General features: G+C 40.3%; 1 protein-coding gene and 1 long non-coding RNA gene across 2 annotated transcripts in view; one reads left to right on the top strand and one right to left on the bottom strand.

Moving 5' to 3' along the window:
* Positions 1 to 15439, bottom strand: part of arhgef4 (Rho guanine nucleotide exchange factor 4) — a 222047-nt gene that overhangs the window by 123201 nt on the left and 83407 nt on the right. Inside the window, 1 exon segment of the mRNA XM_008106485.3 lies at positions 14399 to 14528. Within this exon segment, the coding sequence (XP_008104692.2) occupies positions 14399 to 14528 (130 nt within the window).
* LOC103278227 (uncharacterized) lies at positions 68 to 10457 on the top strand. The gene is made up of 2 exons (XR_505898.3): positions 68 to 279; positions 9476 to 10457. It is a non-coding gene; the product is annotated as an uncharacterized LOC103278227 (long non-coding RNA).

Here is a 15439-nt window from a genome sequence, read left to right as displayed (position 1 = left end):
TAAAATAACTTTTTACATGTTTATCCACTTTCCTTATCGGAACCACAATGAAAGAGTGAAAATGTAATTTGTTTTTAGTGGTTTCCCTCTGCACTCATGTACAAATCAGGTTATTCTAAAGCAGTGGATCTCAACCTGGGTCCACAGGTGTTTTTGGCCTTCAACTCCTAGAAATCCTAACAGCTGGTAAACTGGCGGGGATTTCTGGGAGCTATAGGCCAAAAGCATCTTGGGACCCCAGGTTGAGAACTACTGTTCTAAAGCTTGCTAGCAAATCAGGTAATACTATTTCAAATATTATAAATATGGAGTTATCTTCTAAGAGCTTTTTAGATTTAATTGCTCTCTGTTTGCCACAAGGAAGATAGATTGGGAAACGGATTCATTTAGAAGTCTTTGGCCTGTAATAACAAACACCAGTCACCCTCTGTCAAAGTTCATCAAGTTTGGCAACAACTCTGTTGTAATCCTAACTCCTAAATGCCCCCAGTTTTCCCTCTTGACAAACAGAGACAACATGACAGGACAAGCGGTAGTAAGAAGTTAAGTAGATGCCAAGAGTCAAGGTGGGGGAATGACTACCAGATCAGTGGGAAATTAGGTGCCCAGTGGGAAACAACCACAGTGGGATACTACTATACTGTAAAGCTAAGCAGCTTTCATGCAGTGGGATATGGGGAATTACTATTAAAATGGATGTAATCAGGCCAAGATTCTCATTATGTTTCCAAGGGGAGGGTACCCAAATCCCAAGAGTTCCTAAAGGACCGAAACATGCTTGGTACCCTTGGGATGCTGACTGACTGCCAGGGAAAAGGGTGGGAAACCAGGGGAGAGAATGGAGTGCCTGGAATATTAAACAGATGTGTTCCACAGGTAAAAACATAAGGACGCAAACTATGTTTCTCACTCAGAAAGCCTCTGAACAGAAGTCTTCCAATGACTATTCTCCAACATCTGCACTCTTAAGTGATGTACCTCCTTTCCATAAAGTGATGTTATTTTGTCTGGTCCATACACAGCCTTAAGGATAGTTCATCTTTACTTGGTATTACAAAAGATCCATTACTCTATACAACAAAATTTGAAAAAATGTCCTGTTCCTGGTTTGAAAGTGTTATCTCCTGTTTAAAGGTGTAGCCTTATTTTGAAAGTGGTTGTTATGCTTCATAAACTTTATTTTTGTGGCTGCCACAAACTATGTTGAATTGTTTGAGACTCGATGACATATTCATTGAAAAACTAAATCAAAATGTCCTAAAGGATGTCCAACAAAAACAAAGTTTTTGCAGTATATTAACTGTTTCCATGTTTTTATGATAGAACCAATTAGGAAATGACATTTATAACCAGGAACAAAAATCATGTTACATAGTGCTATTCTAGCTGGAACAGCAACAGAAGGTTTTCGTGAACAGCAGGTAATACTTTCACAAGGCTCCCAAGTTGTATTCAGCTAATTTGAACACAATATCCAGGTTAAGCACACAGAGTAAACTTACTGATAAGTGAATGCATTCCTTTAGGTTTGGAGGTCCATGGCAAAACTAACCAAAGGGAGACAATAATTTTATTTCAGCCATAGCCTAGTAGACAGAGCAAAGATAAAACAATACCAACTTAAATTGGAATCCTTTTCAGTTATTGAAAAATCATAAGAAAACAGACACCCTGGACCTTTTACAGCTATATAAACCTCCCTTCTCTAGTTTTTACATATACAGTAAAAACCTCTGAGGATGCCTGCCATAGATGTGGGCAAAACATCAGGAGAGAATGCTTCTGGAACATGGCCATACAGCCCAGAAAAATCACAGCAACCGAATAATAAGACACTTCCAGCATTCATCAATAAAACAGGTCTGCTTAAAAGAAAACTCTCCATAATATGTTATGTTCATGGCTTTTACCTCTCTGTGTGTATTGCTTTACTTGAATGACAAATGCAGGAAGGATTGAGCCTGCATTGGGGGTGTGGAACAGTGGAAAAAGTAGAAGGATCAATCCTTTAAAACAAGGTGAAAGGTCTACAAATCATGCTATAAAATACTGCAATGCTAATCTTAATTCCAAAATACACAGAACATTTTCACAGCATAAATAAGTGCATCAGCGTATTGTGATATGCAGAGGGAAAGGCAAGTATGTTCAAATCCCTTAAATCCTTGCTGCTGAACTCTGGCTGCAAAAGTGTGGTGATCAGGTGGTTTTGCTTCAGCTATAGCCTGGGGCATGATGCTAAGTCCCATGCGCACAGGTATAATGGTTCATTCAGCCATCCCCAATAGACCCTCCTTGCCCATCACTGGTTTATCAAAATGCTTCATTCCTTTCTAGTTTGCTCTCCCAAGGTCAGTGCAAGATCACAAAGGGACAATTTTAGTTGTCCTTACCAGAAGTGGAATGAAGACTCTCCAAGCTCCAGTACCTGGAGAGGACCCCTCTCATGCCACCTCCTCCGCCACCGCACACCACGCCGCTGCTATCCGAATCTGATCCTGGGGACAGCCCAGAGCTGCCACTACTGCTGCAGTTCTCTCCGCTGTGTGCACCCCCAGACTCACAGCTGGAGCACTGCTGGGTCCTCATGGGCGCAGTGGGAAGGAGAGCCGGGAGGCTCTGCTGCTCTGGGGGTGAGAAGGGGACCGAGTGGCACCCGTGTGGCTTCTCCCAGAGCAGAGGCACCAGCAAGTCCTGCTGTCTGAGAGCAGAGTGGGATTCCTCTCCTCTGAGTTGCCAGTCGCCTGCACGATTCAACCTGACATCATAGGGGTCCATCAGGGGGGCTCCTACTGTAGCTGCTGAAAAGAGCCTCAGCCACAGTTTGATGAAAGCAGCTTACCTTCCAAGGCATGAAGCAAACCACGGATGAACAGCTTCAGTTCCAAAGTGACAGATTTGTGGGTGAAAAGGTCATCGCCATAGAAAAGTCTCCAGCATTTCCACAAAGATTGGTGGACAGAAAAAGGCCTCCAACTACCCTAACTGCTTTTCCATTACTGTTTAAAACTGTATGCATATATGCCTGTCTATGAGTATGCCCACTGAAGAGAATATGAGTTATTTCCAAGCAAAGATGCAGAAGATGCACACGCCCACACTTTCCTAATGATGTCTAGAGCTGGCCAATGCTACAACAATGAAAATTATTTGATAAAGACCTTAGACCAGTGGTTCTCAATCTGGGGTCCCCAGATGTTTTTGGCCTATAACTCCCAGAAACTCCCAGGATTTCTGGGAGTTGAAGGCCAAAAACCCCAGGTTGAGACCCACTGTCCTAGACTATCAACTCTAAATGGGAAAATACAAATAAACTAGGAGTTGGCACACCATAGTAAACAAGATCACTGAAGATGACCTGGTGGCATCTTATTTTCAATTTAAACCCCATAATGAAGATTGTTTCCCCCAAATGTATGTTTGAAAAGTTACGCAGTGTTTCATCCCCAAATGTCCTACCCACAGTTGATGTTTTGATGTCATCACTGGACACCTAAAAAGGTTCAAGATATTTTAGGCTTTCATGGCCGGAATCACTGGGTTGCTGTGAGTTTTCCAGGCTGCATGGCTATGTTCCCGAAGCATTTTGCCCACATCTATGGCAGGCATCCTCAGAAGTTGTGAGGTACATTGGAAACTAGGCAAGGGAAATATATGTATCTGTCCAGAGTGGGAGAAAAAAAATCTTGTCTGCCTGAGAAAGGTGTGAAAGTAGCAACTGGCCAGCTTGATTAGCACTGAATAGCCTGGCAGCTTCAAAGCCTAGCTGTTTCCTGCCTGGGGGAATCCTTTGTTGGGAGATGTTAACTGGCCCTGTTTCTTGTCTGGAATTCCCCTGTCTTCTGAGTGTTGTTCTTTATTTACTGTCCTGATTTTAGAGTATTTAGATACTGGCAACCAGATTTTGTTCATTTTCATGGTTTCTTCTTTTCTGTTGAAATGGTCCACATGCTAGTGGATTTCAATGGCTTCTCTGTGTAGTCTGACACGGCAGTTGTTAGAATGGTTCAGCATTTCTGTGTTCTCAAATAATCTGCTGTGTCCAGGTTGGTTCATCAAGTGCTCTGCTATGGTTGACTTCTCTGGTTGAGTTAGTCTGCAGTGCCTTTCATATTCCTTGATTCGTGTTTTAGAGTTTCTCAGTACCTGAGATCATCTTCCTGTGAAAGGACTCCACACAGAGTGGCGCCAGCAGACAAGAGAACAGAAACCTGCTGCAAGCTTTGCTGTCTTCAGCAGCCTTTGATGTCTATACTAAAGACCGGAAGAAACCTGAGACATTGCCCAAGATATGTTTTACTACTTGAAGCAATTGTACCACTGGCAATACGTGCAAGAGTGACACTTTGCAATCACTGAAATTCTATGTCATTGGGAATAAATTTAGCATTGAACTGGGGAAGCTATTAAAATCACTGGAGTTCTGCTAGAAAATATTTGGAAGCTATGAAGTTAGATTTTTTTTTTTCCGTGTCAGGAGCGACTTGTGAAACTGCAAGTCACTTCTGGTGTGAGAGAATTGGCCATCTGCAAGGACGTTGCCCAGGGGACGCCCGGATGTTTTGATGTTTTTACCATCCTTGTGGGAGGCTTCTCTCATGTCCCCACATGGAGCTGGAGCTGATAGAGGGAGCTCATCTGCGCTCTCCCCAGGTGGGATTTGAACCTGGCAGCTTGCAGATCAGCAACCCAACCTTCAAGTCACAAGGCTTTAATCCACTACGCCATCGAGGGCTCCTTCATTTGTTAGATTCCCAAGGGATACATATTTTCTGTTGTTTGCCAATCTACAATAGATACATCTTTTTAAAAAATAGAAGGCTGGGATGACATCTTCCTGAGTGATATGACTAATTGTCATATCTGAGAAAAATAACTTTGCAACAGATGCCAGGTTTAGAGATGCTTTTGTTTAAAACTTTTTTAAAAAAATTAAATACCCTTGCTGCTGTTTTATAATTTTCCATTTGCAATGGAATAAAGGATGTGTAAAATTGCATTCCACTGCAAGGAGGGAATTCAGATTTTAAATATGGACTCCCTTCATGTAAGGAAACCCTGGAAGTATTTCCAAGAGGAGCAAGCAACAGCTTCTCCTGTGGGGCCCAGAGAGGGATGATACCGAATTGTCAGCTTCTTTAGCTCCAGCAGCAGAACTGAACTTTTCTAAAGAGACACCCTTTCCTTTCAGCATTATATGATTTATTTCAGTCAGATATTTTCTTTCTTTACTTTTGATAGTAAAGAAAACAGAATGATGTCATTCTGATAGCAAATACAAAAGCCTCCAGTAGATCTGACTTAAACATAGATCAATCTATCCTGAATTTTTGTTTTCTGATTTGTGTGTGTGCATGTGTGTGTGTGTGCATGCACACACACACACACATGTGTGAGCGACTTGAGAAACTCCAAGTCACTTCTGATGTGAGAGAATTGGCTGACTGCAAGGACATTGCCCAGGGGACGCCTGGATGTTTCTGTGGTAGTCTTCTCTCATGTCCCTGTATGGGAGCTGGAGCTCACCCCATTCCCCAGATTTGAACTGCGGATCTTTCAGTCAGCAGTCCTGCCAGCACAAGGGTTTAATCCATTGCACCACCAGGGCTGATAAAACAAAGTGATTTGGAGATAACACTGAGACTTTCTTAGAAAGGTGTGGGTTTATTTGAGTATAAAAGGTAATGTTATCTTGAATTAGATCTTCCACAAGAAACATAATTAACACGACACAATAATAAGATAATCAAATCAGTATTATCGACAACAGTGCAGTGCCAAACAGCAACCACACTTAGACTCTGTTATATTAACCCTTCCTAATTTAATTCACACTTAGCAAGATGCGGACACAACATCAATAACCATATTCTTCAATCTATAACACAAATCCTTTTGATGTCAGTTGAGCATGTTTGTGTGATTTAAATTGAGCTGGGTCCCATAAAAAGAGGAGAAACAGGATAGTGATACCTTTCCTTGGCCAGAACTACCAAGTAGGGAGGGGGAAATCTCACTATTTCAATGTATACCATTTCTTTCCCAAGCTCAAATGTTCAGTGGGGGAGGGAGGCAAGCAAAGCAGATCCAATATTGTACTCTAAGGGCAGGAATACAGATAAAGTAAATTAATACAGCTAATTAAATTGCAAATAGCCTTTGCTTTTAAGATTCAACTTAAAACAAAAGTGTGACTTAAAAGTTAGCATCCAGTATTTTAAATGCTAATTATTCCACATGAAGGATATTATTTCAACTGCTCATTTTTGTTGCTTATGAACATCACAGCTGCTGGGAAAAAGGAAGGGCCAACTCGTGACATTTTGCTGCCTGAGGCAAAGAACAAAATTCTGCTTCTCTCCCATTCTGTGTACAAAACATGACCAGACCAGCGACTGAATATTACATCAACCTACAGAGGTCATCAGCATCATATCAGAGGACAATAGGCTGGTTTACAAAGCCCACAGCAAACCTATGGCAGACACACTCCTGCCCTCCAGCATCTTTTCTCCATACCTTGCCACCCAACATCTGCTAATAGAGTCAGACATTTCACTATATCTAATACTAGATACAAACAAACAAACAAACACAGTCTCTGGGCTTGCCATGTCTTTCCTCAATACACCAATGTTCATGGTTGCTTTCCAAGGAGACACATTTCTGCAGAAAGTTTGGCAAAGCCAAATTATTTGCTGCTGAGACTGGGCTGCTATCTCAAATTCTTAGTATTGTTGCGCTGCGGGGATGCTTGCATATTGTTACCCCTGGGGGAGCTCTTGTAGGCAGAGAGGCCATACACAAATACTATAAACAAATAAACAAATAAAAGAATGTCATAGGTGCTTTCTAGGTAAACCATGGGATATGACAAGAGTTACAGCTACATTTATTGCTATTTTTCCCCAGATACCCTTCCTGATTCTAAACACTTTTTTATTGCCACTTCAGGCTGAGGGGTTGGATCCCTTTAGCACTATGACAATACAATAAACTTTAAGAATTTAAATAAATTGAGGCAATGAGAAATGTGTACACTGGGGGAGGAGTATAAAGGAGGGGATGCTGAATTTGGGGAAGAAAAGGTGCTACATTGGAAAACCATGGCCACATCGCACCTGAATTACACCTTAAGGGAGAGAGAGAGAAAAAGAGGTTGAAAAGGCATGCAGATTGTGGTTAGTACTACAGCCATCCCTCCCTATCCACTGGTTCTGTATCTGAAGACTCAACCAAACATGGTCTGAAAATATTCCAAAAAAAAAAAAAAATCTTAATTTTTTCACATGCCAAGCACTACACTGACATTTATTTACTTACTTACTTACAGTATTTATATTCTGCCCTTCCAAGCCCGAAGGGGACTCAAGGCGGATTACAATGCACATATACATGGCAAACATTCAGTGCCATTAGACATATGACATATAGACACACACAGAGGCAATTTAACATTTTCCAGCTTCTGGCTTCATGAGGGTATGCTCAATTCTGGCCCACAAGGGGAGCTGCCGCTTCACCTTCTACTTGTGACACCGAGTCCTTGAAAGTATTATTTCCGCATTCTTTTCCACACACTGCTGGCAGTTTTATAGTGTTGTAAATTAGTTAAATTAGCCTCCCGCATAAAGCGTACCTAAATTTCCTACTTGACAGATGCAGCTGTCTTTCAGGCTGCTTAGGTAAACAGCGAGCTAGGCTATTTGTGGTCGGGGTTTAACTGGACCCAGGCTTCGATCTCATTACCTCTCAGTCAGTAATGATTTATTGCAGGTGGCTACTAACCAGCTGCAACACAGCCAAGCGCTCCACAGACCAGCCCTATAGACATATCCTACTATAATCACCCACCATTTCACAGACCCTCAGGCTCTCTCTGACATTTGTTTGAGTTGTTCACCATTTTATTCAAGGAATGCCATTTTATTATGCCATTGTATATATGGGACTTGAGCATCCATGGGGGTTCCTGCAACCAAACTATAGCAAATACCAAGGGTCTACTGTACAAACAACAGGAAACCAATGCCAAAATTCAAGCTTATTTAAAGAATAACTGGATTTCAGAGTGAAAACAAGACTTACAAGGTATGAAATCCCAAAAGGGAATGGCCAGACATTTCCTAGAATTCTTAGACAGTCTGCTTTGACCCAGACACCAAAGGGGAAACAGCCTGAAAGGAGGAAAACATATTCTGCTCCTCAGTTGTAGAAAAGAGTAACTGTAGAAAAGGAGCAGAAGTAGTGTGTGTTTGTTTGTTTTTAGGTATGTCTTCTGCAAAACATACTTATAGTTGCCATGGCAAGCGTCATGGACTGGGACATGTGAGTTGGATCCAGTGCATGAAATGTATATAAATCCACTGTCAAACACAACATCAGAGCAAAGAGATGGAGGAAAAATAGTGAAGAGTGAAGGAAATGGTTGTAGTAGCAAAATAACCAGGGCACAGGGTGAGGAAGGTGAAGCATATCCATATGTTTGCTTTATTTGTTTGTTTTTTCATATTGTAGGCAATATTACCATGATCTGTTGATATCTCTCATGTGGCATTTTATCGTCTTGACTCTATGATAAACACAGTTTTGCAAAAACTCTCTACACATAGATGAATAAAACAAAGCAAACTCACGTATTTGCATATGCACATAAAGCATACATTTCTGTGATGTGTAAAAGCATACCAGAAGCTGACTGAAAAGTAAAGACATCATACCGGCAATGAAGGTCCGCATAGTGTAAGCAATGGTATTTCCTGTAGTAACCTATCATAGAATCATAGCGTTGGATGAGACCTCATGAGCCATCCAGTCCAACCCCCTGCCAAGAAGCAAGAAATCGCATTCAAAGCACCCCCGACAGATGGCCATCCAGCCTCTGTTTAAAAGCTTCCAAAGAAGGAGCCTCCACCACGGCCCGTGGGAGAGAGTTCCACTGCCACTATGGATGTGAGAGCTGGACCATAAGGAAGGCTGAGCAAAGGAAGATAGACACTTTTGAAATGTGGTGTTGGAGGGAAATTCTGAGAGTGCCTTGGACCGCAAGAAGATCCAACCAGCACATACTCCAGGAAATAATGCCCAACTGCTCACTGGAGGGAAGGATGTTAGAGGCGAAGATGAAGTACTTTGGCCACATCATGAGAAGACAGGAAAACTTAGAGAAGAGAATGATGCCGAGGAAAATGGAAGGAAAAAGGAAGAGGGGCCGACCAAGGGCAAGATGGATGGGTGGTATCCTTGAAGTGACTGGCTTGACCTTGAAGGAGCTGGGGTGGTGACAGCCGACAGGGAACGCTGGCATGGGCTGGTCCCTGAGGTCACAAAGAGTCAGAAGCAATTGAACAAATAAACAACATACCAAAAGCTGAGTGTGTACAACTGTAAAGAGGTAAAATATGGATTATGTGTAGGCGTATGTGCATATTCAGTCTAGATAATTTAAATGTTTTAATTCTGTCTTCCGTTCCAGGTTAGGAACTGAATCTGACTCAATCAAACCTGATGGACACATACAATACTAGGTAACAATAGGAAATGTGACCTTGTTCTTTCATCCCCTTCATATTTGGGTGGAGTTCCTTGAGGAGAAATATATCAACGTGTGACTGGCTATGTCTGGAAGACTGATACCAAAAGAAGGCATCTGAAAACTGCTACTCCATACCATTGCCTGCATTTTGAAATATTTTGTATCTACATGGGTGAGCTCCATTTAAAATTATAAATGGGTCATAGTCAGTGTGCTGAAGACACCCAATTCTTCAAGTTGGCATACTGGGGTTCCTTGTGGGCTTTGCATGCTTCTAGCCAGATACCAGTTGTGATGCTGAAGATGAAGTACCTTTCCCCTTTACCAGGTTCACCTGATGTGGAAGCTTCATCCATTTCTTGAATAAATCAGACCAAGCATATCTTTGCCACATCCAAATTAGGCTACACATTTGAGGATGCCTTTGAAATTATTGGGAAATATGGTCAAAACGCATCTGCCAGATTGGTGAGTGGATTTTATAAGGTATCATTCTCTTATGTGAGATGTAAGAAGAGTTCTGCTGGAATAGGCAAAAGGTCTAACAGATGCATCTTCCAACATATACTGCTTAGTAACTGGGAATAACATAATCATATGTCATCATTAGAAGCTACCGATAGCTTTATACTCTGTGATATTTTTCCCAATTTAATGGTTGTGGCAGTTTTGACTTTTAAAACTCTCAACACGTCCAGGAACGGCCTCCTCCATACAAATAAAACTAGTGAGCTCATTCTTTGCACTGTACAACATGCTATTCTATCATTGCAAGTGCTAGATTTTTAAAATTATCATCATCATCATCATTTTTTATCTGCAGTTGATTGAATCCACATAATTGGAGTCTGTGGATACAGAAGACTCACTGCACATTTTAAAAGTAAATATACAATAAACAGTGTCACTGGTATGGAATGTAGAATGTGTCAGAATGTTGTTATTTATGCAGGCATGTATAATATGAATATGAAAAAAGGATATTGCAGGAACCTGGAAATTGAGGCAGCCTACTGTCATATGCATTTAGAAAAATAATACACAGAACACTTGCAGTCAGTTCAACCATCCAGATTAAATGTTGACTTTGTTAATAATTGCTCAGTTTGGGAAAAACACCTTTCAGCGCTTTAAGTAAATACATATGCAAACCTGATAGGCTAATTAAAATGGGTAGGCTAATTAATCATAGTTTCCCATAGCATATGGATATAGGACTGGTATATATATTAGCCAAACCATCTGAGACAAATCAAAACCAAACCTATAATTTGAAAAAGACCTATAATTTGAAAAAGAAAACTCAGACGTCGTAGTGCTGCTGAACAATAGTACTGAGCCCCTCAAATCAGTCTTACCAAGGTGGGAAGGGGGGGGGGGAGCTTCAGTTGTTCCTTCTCACAAATTCAATTGAGTTGGGCTGTTAGTCTGTTTGCTACTTCATTAATGGTTTGAAGAAAATATTTACATATAATTCCTTAAAGGTAGCTCCTGACTAAATAGGAATGCTTTCAATTAGTCTTAATTTGTGTCCAGATTGTGCACAGCTAACAAACAGATCGTTTTGAAGACGTACATCCAGAGGACGGTCTTTGAAGGCCTAGATCATCTGGGGAAACAGCTGCTACAGAGAAGCAGCAATTTTTCACAGTGGGATCCTGCCTTCTGATGTCCTTCATTCTGACATTTGAAGGGTTATGCAGTATAGGGAGCCAAAAAAGTTGCTTTGAATTAGCTCCCTTTGAAAAAGGTTGCAGTTTTTCACATTGTGAACTTTTCCATTGCTGACATAATCACATATCAGCTTTCTTTCAACTTGCAACTTTGCTATGAAGATACATATGTACCACATCCTGTCAGCATGGAAAGGTAGTTTACAATGCCAGCCAACTGCAAAGTAGACTTCCCTTCCTACATTGCTTTTTCTCAAGAAGTGACTTTCATTTGTAGAGCTTCAGAAATCATTGGTGCACTCTTCCATGACTTGATCACACAATGTTGTCATATTGCAGCATGCTGGAAGAAATTCCCTCCATCTCCCCCACAAAGTTTCTCAAATACTAGTGAACAGGAGCAGAGGTAATTTATTACCGAGACAGGAACTTTCCTGACCTCTTCAAGGCTGAGTGCCTTCGCTCAGAGAGTCTGCTGGTGACTAATGTATCATGGCCCCATGCCTTGTCGACATTGATAGACCCCATCTGGTGATTAACTCGCTCCATCAATTCAACATTTTGCCAGCAGTTTTTCTTCAACTGTTTTGAAACCTTGTTCTTGAAATGAACGCATCATATTTTTAATCTCTGATATTGTATAATGTTTTAATTAGTTTTAATTTTGCTTCCTGTTTTTGTTGCTGTTTTAATGACTGGTAGCATGGCGGATAACATATTCGATGAAATACATTTGACTAGCTCTTTTTTATAGAGCGAGCTATACATCATTTGAAGTAAATACAAAAATTAATAATACCATCACATGGATCTCTGAAAACCCGAAACGGTTTCCATGGCTTTGCCTTTCCTGTTATAACTTCTAGCCCAGCCTTCCATTGCATTACATCAATTCTTTTTGTAGTCAGTCAGTTATAGCCTAATTCAGTGCATGGTTAACAAATCTCATTATGTTAAATGGTGCCCACTTTTTTGGTACTCTTCACTGAATTCTGTTCCTGCCAAGTCTGTGTCCTTTACAAAATGTTTCCACTCACACCAGACATAATATTTTAGCTGAGACCTAACCAAGAATGCAAGGATAGAGATAAAGCAGATATGCAGTGAAGGACACTCGTATAATGAAGGAGAGAAAGCTGACAAACTACACATGCCAATAACATTTCAAAGTTTATCACTGAAAACAAAAGCTTCTTTTCTCCCTTTAAAAAAACTCATTAAGACATCCATCTCAGAGAAATCTGTCAATTGATGCAGTTTGGTTTCAAGCATGTGTCATTCTCATGCTTAGCTGGAGTATCCTCTTCCAATGTCCTTAAGTTTGTGATGGGTTCCAACACAGTTACAGTAATATCATGAATCATAGAGCTGGAAGAGACCTCATGGGCCATCCAAGAAGCAGGAAAATCACATTCAGAACACCCCCAACAGATGGCCCATCCAGCCTCTGCTTAAAAGCCTCCAAAAAAGAAGCCTCCTCCAAAAAAGAAGCCTCCAACAGTTCTTACAGTTAAGATAGAATCATAGAAAGTATTGTAGTTTATTTATTATAGATTTCAAAATACAGCCCCAAATATTCAGTTTTTTATATGAATATGTTTGAAGTTACTCTAAGATTCAGGCGGCAGAGTACATGATAGCCAAGAAATACAGTTTCAGGCACAACAGATAACAATAAGATCTAAGATATGCTATAGCACACAGGTCCTTTCTGAAATGGAAAAAATGACAGGTCTAGGATGTTCGGGCATTTAATAGGAACCCAGATCAAGGCATATCCAAAACCAGAGGCTACAAAAAGTCTTGACTCACCTTGTGTGTGGCTGATGATATTACAAAAGGGTTGAATATACAAGTTGAAATATAACGAAGGAAACATATTACCAGAAACACACAGTTACATGCAAAAGAACTAGGCAGGACCAAATACTATGCATGTTAGACCTTTAAAGGGCTGGTTTTCAAAGAAATCTCCATTTTAAAGCTTTCTAAACCCTGGGGCACCATCTATTGGCCAATCTTCATATATCATTTTATTCTCTTAAATATATTTCAGTTCTTTCTCCCCTACCAATATCAGACCAGTGCTTGGATGTAACAAGTTACCAGCAGCACCTGTTAACATGTTATTTTCCTGAAGCTGTATTTCCAATGTAAGACAACAATTCAGAAAAAGTTCTGACAAAGTAAGAGTTCAGAAGTGGTAGGCTAGAACCCCGAACTTCAATCAGTGGCTGAGACCAGATGAGAAACTCCCTCCTGGGCACACAGAAGATTGGGCGACTTGGAAGGCGCTGAACAGACTGCGCTCTGGCACCACGAGATGCAGAACCAATCTTAAGAAATGGGGCCACAAAGTGGAGTCCACAACATGTGAGTATGGAGAAGAGCAAACCACAGACCACCTATTACAATGCAGCCTGAGTCCTGCCACATGCACAATGGAGGACCTTATAGCGACACCACACTCCAAGTGGCCAGCTACTAGTCAAAGGACATTTAGCATAATGTCAAGTTTTAAACTGTGTTTCTAAAGTACCCTCAATTCGCTTCTGATACAATAAATAAATAAATAGAATGAAGTTGCATGATTTTTCACCATTCCAACAACATGCCATACATATGTGGCTATTCTTACAAATCTAGTAGACTGGCTCCCTTCCTCAAAACACCATATAAAAGAACTAATACCCAGGAAGAACATGGAGAGCAAGGAGACACACTCTGTCCATTTTCTTTCGTATACATTTCTAACTATTCTTTGAAATATTAAACAGCTGGAAAGACTAGGCTCAAGAACTCATGAAAACCTAGTAATTTCCAGTGATTTTGAGTCTCTCTATTACCTATCATCGTCTTTCATTTTTTATTTTCAAAATGATGCTTATAGCTTCTTTTAAGAAGGGACACAGCCAAGTCATATCAACATAAAATCTCTACTGAGATATTTCATCATATATCCATACTATAGAAGCAATTGAGGAAGTCATTTCCTACATCACAATTTTCCACAGAGCAAAATTGTCAACAGTAATAACCCATTCAAAGAAATTACTTTAGGAAAGCTCAGCATGCAAAGACATATCCAACAGAGAGTGAAAATGACATAGCCAGAGTATTCAAACTGATGCGAAATACAGTGCAATTATAACATAACAGCTAAAAAACGGGTGTCAATTAAAGCTCATACCAGGAAAGGAGATGCGTCGTCTCAAACCCACACAGTCCAATCCTGTTGGTGTACTTTGGGAATAGAGATGCAGCTTCAGAGGCAGGGCATCAAAGGGCATGGATGAAGTACTCGATGGTCTCATTTTAATCTATACCCAAAAAAAAGGGGTTCATAATGAATTATGGAGACACGTAGCTTGGACAGAGCCAGCAAACATTACTTTTTGTAGTCCAAAAAGTAACATTTCTAAACCCTGAAGTTTGACTTAAAAAAAAAAAGCCTTTACCCATCAAAAATCTTGTTTTGCACTCAAAAGAAATCTCAGACTGGTTATGAGAATAGGCTCCTAGATAGTTATAGAGAAAGAATACTGAGATTTCAAAGAACAGTGTTATTAATGAAACATGCAAGGAATTCTAAATGTGTCGGAAGCACTGACATGCATGATCACAAAGGAAAAAAGAGGGCACCTAGTACAAAAACTTTATGGAAATCCGAGAGATTCGGAGTACCTTGATGCATTGATCAAAATATTTTCACTTTCTCATATTTTGTTGTGTTATAACCTGGAATTCAAATAGACTTACTGGCAACGATACTATGTGATATACACAAAATGCATAAAACTTGTGAAGATGTGGTATTTTTAGCATGACACTGAAGCTAAGTAAACTAAAACATTTTATTATGTATCTTGGGTATGTCAAATACATAAATGCACCAGTTAAATCTATTTCAGTTCCAAATTGTAACTCAACCTAATGTGGAAAAATCCAAGCAGGGGCGAATACCTCTGTAAGTCACAGTAATAGGGTTTCTAATGAAAATGTTCAACAATATATATTGCTTACTACATCCTTTCTCAACCTGGTGCTCATTGCATATGATGGACTACAGTTTCCACAATCCCTAGATAGTATGGCCAATGGCTGTGGTAGTTAGTGAATGATAGGAGTGATGCCTAATGTAGCATATATAAACTTTTAAACCCATCCCATCATAAGAATAGACAACACAAAAGGGAAGAGATACAACTGAGAAAATCTCTTTTTCAAGACA

Source organism: Anolis carolinensis, chromosome 3 (assembly GCF_035594765.1).
Source record: "Anolis carolinensis isolate JA03-04 chromosome 3, rAnoCar3.1.pri, whole genome shotgun sequence".
Classification (NCBI taxonomy): domain Eukaryota; kingdom Metazoa; phylum Chordata; class Lepidosauria; order Squamata; family Dactyloidae; genus Anolis; species Anolis carolinensis.
This window is presented reverse-complemented; position numbering and strand designations above follow the sequence as displayed.